The 7,320-nt window shown below is 29.7% G+C and overlaps 1 protein-coding gene across 3 annotated transcripts; it reads right to left on the bottom strand.

The window, feature by feature from the left end:
* Positions 1-219: 219 nt before the first annotated feature.
* On the bottom strand, positions 220-2,184 carry LOC141688893 (protein yippee-like At4g27745). 3 transcript variants are annotated; one of them, XM_074493037.1, is made up of 3 exons: positions 2,141-2,184; positions 1,627-1,740; positions 220-593 (listed from the first exon to the last, which is right to left on the bottom strand). In XM_074493037.1, exons 2-3 carry the CDS (start codon positions 1,714-1,716, stop codon positions 366-368), a joined length of 318 nt encoding a protein of 105 aa, XP_074349138.1. In that variant the 5' UTR covers positions 1,717-1,740; positions 2,141-2,184; the 3' UTR covers positions 220-365. The 3 variants fall into 3 exon arrangements, with proteins under 3 accessions (XP_074349138.1, XP_074349136.1, XP_074349137.1); XM_074493035.1 differs by lacking the exon at positions 2,141-2,184 and adding an exon at positions 2,025-2,119; XM_074493036.1 differs by lacking the exon at positions 2,141-2,184 and adding an exon at positions 1,880-1,903.
* Between the last annotated feature and the right edge of the window lie 5,136 nt (positions 2,185-7,320).

Below are 7,320 nucleotides of genomic sequence, written 5' to 3'. Positions count from 1 at the left end.
CAACCCCCAAAACTGTCCTAAAGACAAAGAGGATCAGATGAACAACTGAAAAAAGAAAATAATCCATCACAGATAGAAACTACGCTGTTCCAACCTCTGGATTCCTACTTATCATTTTGACATCACACAACTTGCATCTTCTGATATTTTGTGTACCAGTTTTTTAGCCTCGTGGATACACATCTTTTCAAGATAACAAGAGGGGGAAGGTTTGACACATAACAGAAAAAAGATTTTATTGAGTTCTAGTACATTGCACTACAGAACGATAGGATATAAAGATTTGATGAGGAATGTCTGTACAGAGGAAAACTACACCTTCATGCGCATTGCAATTTAAACAAATAAAATCCAAACTTTGGCCACTACCAGTTCTCCTTCATAATCTTTGATTTCTCAAGTATGAACTTCCCTTCCTTGTATCTCTGTGATGGTTCATAAGCTCGTTCATACTTCCACCCCAGCAATTCACCACAATCACCACAGTTGACATCCGCAACAGTGTGAAGACCCGTCATAAGGTTTCTGTCTTCTCTTCGCCCAACAGAAATGTTCATTGCATGAGAGAACAAGAAGGCTCGGCCATCTCTTCCCTGATAAAATGGATAATTGATCAGTAGAAGCATGTCTTCATGGCAAACATAATTTCAAACATGATTTTATTCAAAATAAATCCGTTACAAGTTGCACATCCTACACAAAATCGAAGAAATTGCAATGATTGAAAGATTAACTCAATCATTAGTAACGATTTGTGTTACACGTGAAGACATCCTGTCTTTAAACTGAATTTACAGTACTTTATAGTTCTGTGTTATCCAGGACTTTGAAAATTGTTTTAATCTATTTAATTTTTGTTGTTATAAGCGGTAACAAAATTTATATTTCACGACTGCATACCAAATTTAATAAGATTGAACTTTTCTCCACTATCTGCATATAAACAAAATATATAAAATCTATGCCAGAACTATTTCTCAATAATCACACACATAGGAATGCTAGAAATTTGACATGTAAAGACCGAATTTAATAAGAATGAACTTCTCTACCTATATGCATATACACGAAACATGTAAAATATATGCCAGAACTATTTTCTCAAAAATCACACCCTATGTCATATACTAGAAAAAGACCCTTAGAGCAAGTCCAATGCAATGCTATAAGTGGTGCAATTTCTATAATTTCAAACCAAATGTCAAAAATTTCAACTCCAAAGAAGTTCTATACTTGGATGCAAATATGCATATATATATGCATCCCGGTTCTAAATTTGAAACCAAAGATGCATTTATGCATCTAGCCACATTATCAAACTACTACAAATGAGATGAATGTTGTTGTGCTTTAAATGAAACTTAGGGGAAAGTGGCAAAATTTAGGTAAATTGGGAAATATTTGGTTTCAAAATGCATCTAGCAGTGGAGTTGAAGTTTTATTTTAGCATCAAAAGACGCTTTTGGGTGCCAAATTATAGCAATAGTTATAGTTATTTTGCATCTTGCATTGGACTTACTCTTACATCACGATAGCGCCTTCAAAGCCAGGATCTTAACTAAAAAAGCCTGATGCAAATTCACATATGGAATATAATTAAAAGCAGAGCCATGATCAAATTTGTACCTGAAATGTTTTGGAAATTATGTCATCATGGAGTGAAACATGATTTTTACACTTGTAGCAGCAGTACAACCGAGGTCCTATTTCAGCCATCCAAATCAAACACCAGACACCCAACTGAGATCAAAAACAGAAAAAAAAAAACAATTTCATTCAAAATGCAAGAATCAAAAGAATATAAAGTTACAAAACTGTGTGTGTGATTGAGGAAGATTGAAAGAAGAGAAAGACAGTAATTAAGAAAAAGGGTACCCACTAAAACAGTTGGATGTGATGGAGACAGGAACAATATAACTGATTAAACAGTAAAATCTAAAGGCTATTATAGAACAAGTTGAACAAACTGTAAGATGATTGTATAAACATGATTATAAGTACTAGTATTTATGAAACAGAGTTACCTGTAGTTAGTACTAGGTAGGAACAATATAAATGATTAAACAGTAAAAATCTAAAGGTTATTATAGAACAAGTTGAACAAACTGTAAGATGATTGTATAAACATGATTATAAGTACCAGGTAGGAACGGATAGATACAGCTGGGAGTTACAGGCCAAGAAGGGACAGAGACTGGAGAATGAGGAACAAGGTGCAGAGGACACGTGGTCCTTTTGTGTACAAAATTATATGAAATATTTTTGTGTACTTCGTTTGTTTTCGTGTATTTTTCAATTCGTGTACTGAAAATTCAAATTCAAATATAAACACTAATTTTTTTGCCCAGAAAAATTAACCGGTCTAATCATTTGTATTCCACCTTATTAATGTCGAGTATTTTCTGGACACGGAAAAATAATATTGGACTTTTTTTGAAATTAAATAATATTGGGCTTTAATCGGTTTTTCGGTGAAAAGCCCCAGAACCTTTATTTTGTATATTTTTCCTTTTAGTTATATTTGTATTTTGGGAATAATTTCTACCCATTTTGTTTATTTATTAATTTGAAATATAAGGGTTTGGGATTTTTCGTGTTCGATTCAAGCAGAGCTTAGATTCGAGATGTCGATTATCTTTTACGATGATTTTGTTTTTCATATCTAAAAGTTTTATTTGGATTTTCAGTTTGCAATTTCAGTTTTGTTTGCTTTCCTCAGTGAGGGGTTATTTGTTCTCTCCTTCATTATGTATTATAGGATTTATACCTAGGGTTGAGTTCTATGGAGTCCACCTTTTTGTCGGAATCTTCGGAGTCCATCTATGTTCTGCAAATAAAATATATTATAAAACGTGTTATTTTGCAAAACATGTTACACAAATAGCATAACTTCAACAAAATCATGCAAATCTCATATATTTACAGTACAATATATATGTTCTGCAATATGTTCTGCAACATGAACATTTATGTTCTGCAAACTAAACATGTTTTGTAGAATAATATATTTTTACAATGTTCTGCTTGTAAAATGTATGCAATCTGCAATATTTTTAATAGAATAGTGATGTTTGTCGAAAAATAATATGTTTTGCAATATTTTAAGCTATATTTTACTTGCAGAACATATATGGACTCCAAGGACTCCAATTAAAAGGTGGACTCCATAGAACTTTACTACCTATTTTGATTTGTTTTGGTTTGTTTTTAATAAAAAAGGTGGAGCTTCCAAGTAAAAAATAAAAGTAATATAAAATATAAAAAAAAAATCTATATAAGTGTACGAGTTAAGCGATCAACAAACCGCGCTACAATATCTCATTAAATAGTAAATCCTATTATATAAAAAATATATTCAGTCGAGCTTACAATCATAACATTTTTATTTATGCTCTTCTGCACTCTCCTACGAAACTCAACTGCATCATGCATCAGATGCTAGGAATTCCAATGTGTCAAAAGCAAAAGGCATGTATACATGTTGATTATCTTTGCACGCTCGGTCATGTTTCCACACATTTGCCTCACCTGCTTTTGGAGCCATCTAACCAACTATAAACAATTCATTTCCAAATCCACTCAAAGGAAAAACTTCCCGTTAAACCAACATAAGTATTTTCTTTCATTCCAACTACAATATAACACATCAACTGCCCAAAAAGTTGACCTGACTTCATCGGGAGGAGCAAGAAAGTTAACAGATATTTCCTTTTTAGCTGGAATCCTAACTCTCTATAATACATCATATAATACATCTCTTACCAAGTCTTGTCGATATTTTAACCCGGGTTGTTTTTTATATTGAACAATGTGCTCTCCAAATAGGTCCATTCGATACATGCATAAAGGACACTGAGCTCCATTTAAAAATAAAGGAATCGTGAGCATGTACCGCACTATCATTTAATACTCCATTGGCGTCTTACGATGTCTTAACCCCTTTATGGGAGTGGGTAATTGGAAATCCCGAGTAGGTGTGGCTTCCAAGCGCTGAAAAACTGTTGTTTGTCTTTGTGAGAATTTAAATTTATTAGATATATTCTCGCAAATACCACTAAATTATAGATCTTCCGGATAGTGCAATGGTTTTTGGGGACAAACCCTTTAGTGGATAATTTGATCAAATCTACACCCTAAAGCACAATTTGTAGCGATTCTTGTGCTAAAGTCAAATGATCAACGATTGGAATAATCTCACGTTCTTGTAAAATATGATCATGCAAGTCAGTAGTTTGGATGCGAGAAGTTACAAATGCAAATAGTCAAGCGTCGCCTGTAGTATACACACCCAGATCACCTGAATCAATAGGAAAAGTTGCCAATATCCATTGAAAGTCACCCAATTCAGGCTATTCCGACGTTATAATATTGCCCGGTGTCTTCAGTATACGATATCATATTAAATAACCAAACGCTTTAAAATTTTAAGGTGGTAAAGTGAGTTTCGAACAAAATATTATAATTTTTAACATATCGGACATTTCAGAACCAGTTAAATAAAAGTGCTCACTATATACCATGCAAAAGAATATTTAGTAACACACAAGACTCCACGTACAATTGATCAACTTTTTGAAGGAAAAATGTGTTGTGTGTTTACTAAGGCCCCGTTTGGTATTGTTGTTGCAGACAGCTATAACAGTTTTTTGCTGAAAAACTGTCAGACATGTGTTTGGTAAATTCTAAAAGCCGCTGTTTGCAAAAGCGATTTTGGTCTAAAAGTTACTGTTACCAAACGCATGTCCCCACATACCTTTGAAAAAAATTGTTTTCGGCTTTTGGAGAAACTAACTATCAGTTTCACCATCAAATATTCTCTAGAACATTATTTTAATATATATTATATCTCAAAATATGCATAAATTAAAAAAATACCAAACAATCAATTAATTTTTCAGCACTTTTTTCACCATCATTTTTTTATTATAACACAACAGTTTTCAACAACAATGACAAACGGAGTCTAAAAAGAGAAAATTATGCAAAAATATAGTTTGCAGCAAATTAGCTGGCATTTAATCTTTTGTCTAAAAAAAGTTACCTTGGTCACTTAATTTCCTCATTCGAACTTGTACGAGGTTCGTTTTACAATGAGGTTTTGAACTTGGGAGCTGTTCCAGGATTTTACAACCAACCCCCGGGACTAAAAATATACCCATTTCTTTCAATTATAAGATCAAATCTTACATGTCTCTGCAACAATCACACTCATAGTTTAATTAGGCATTCTACTGATTTCATTTATGATTAGTGTCGGTAACTTATGATTGGTCATTGTGTGCATGCGGACTTTAAGTGTAGAGCTATTTAATTATTTTGGATTACTTTAATATTCAAGATTATTTGAATACAAGGTAAAACTATACTATATTGTACCATTTGATTCAATTATTATATTTAAAGAAAAAAATGATATTGGTCGATAATTAAAAAGACGTAACAAGTTCAAGTAATATTTATAAAATATTATCAAACTAAAAATATTTAATTTTAGGAAAATAATGTCATCAAATTATTATAAAAAGAACGATTATAATCATAAAGTAAACTTGAAAATAATTTGAATAAAGATGTAATATTATTTTTTTCTTCAAATTCTTAATAAATTCCCATAAATATCAATAATTAGTCTTTATAATATATAAATTATTTTTATGTCGCAACCATGATTTTTGTTCAATTGAGTAAAATTAAATATGGATTGTATGCGAGTGCTACAACAATTACAATATATAAATAATGGCAAATTATTTTTCTAGATAATTACAAGTTTTGTATACTTATAATGCATGTTATTTGGATAATCAATCGGCTCATTATATATTAATAATGATTAAATATATACATAAATAATATATTTATCATATAAATAAATGAGACCAATATCATTTAATCAAAAATGTGACAAACACTAATTTACATATGACTTTATATTTACTAATTGTATAATTCAATGTTAATATATTCAGATTTATTAATATACTAGAACATTACAACAAAAGTGTTTTATATTGTGAAAATGAGAATGATCAATCAAATATGTGTTTTTTTTCAATATTAAAAAAACTATGTGGATTACGTCAATGTTAATTGATGAATTTTGAAATTGTCACTTATCTAACATCTTATAAAATCAGGATTTTATTCAACATTAAAGGTCCGGTCAACTTTAGCTAATGAATCATGACATTCGCAATGATATAACATCATCCTAGACGTTGAATCTCAAGAACTAATATTTTTAAATAAAAATCAACTTACATTAACGATACCGTAGATTTTATTTTATTGAAAATTATGATCGCAAGTCTTTACAAATTTAATTATGCATTTTTAATATTTTTAGATTGAGTAAGATAAATGTAAGTTAGTAATTTTTTACATGAAAATCATAAAACTTGTATATGATATATCTGAGACGTTGCATAATATCTACAAATAAAAAATAGTCAATAATATTATTATTTGTATGATACACAAAAAAGTTTAGAAAAGATATTATGCTAGTTTTAAATTAATAAATCAACCGAATATTCGACATTCACAATTTCTATTGTGGGACGTATTAATATTTTTAAAAATAATTCAATGTAGATAATCATTACAAATTCTTTTTTGTTTATCCACTTTGCCAAGTAAAACAGAGTAATCTTTTTTTTCCGCACGTTAATGTTACTCAATCTGTCTCATATTATACGTCCTGTTTTGATTAGTAACTGGTCAAATTATTCAAATTTTGACCGCAAATTATACTTAATATATAATTAAATAAATATATTTAATCCTATTTAAAATATATTTTTCAATTTATAAAAATAATATATATATTTATCTTAATTATCGGTATATAATAAAAAAAAAGGAGACTGAAGGAAATTAGGGTCAAATCACGAGATAATAAACTCATCACAACTTTCTATCCAACCTTGCTCATAAAACAGAGGTAATCTGAACCTCCTCCTAACATATAATAAAATATATAATAAAATAAAAAATATAGTCACATTGCCTAAAGTATACTAACATATAAAATTTGAAGATTTCAAATTTAGAAAAATAAGATATTTTAAGAAAAAAGTATAATATTGATTAAAATGACCAAACTTTAATAATAAAATATTTTATACAAATATTGTTTTCAATCCTTACAAAAAATATTTTATAAAAAAATATTTTAAATATAAAAAAATATATAATTAATATAAATTACGCCCGTACGGGTACAAAGGCTATATCATCTTCTTTTTTTTGGGAAAAGGCTATATTATCTTAAATAGTTAAATGGGCTTAAATCTCATTTTAAATTTGATGAGACTCTTT

Source organism: Apium graveolens, chromosome 10 (assembly GCF_009905375.1).
Source record: "Apium graveolens cultivar Ventura chromosome 10, ASM990537v1, whole genome shotgun sequence".
NCBI lineage: Eukaryota > Viridiplantae > Streptophyta > Magnoliopsida > Apiales > Apiaceae > Apium > Apium graveolens.
The sequence above is the reverse complement of the archived record's forward strand: the minus strand, read 5'-3'. Positions and strand labels throughout refer to the sequence as shown.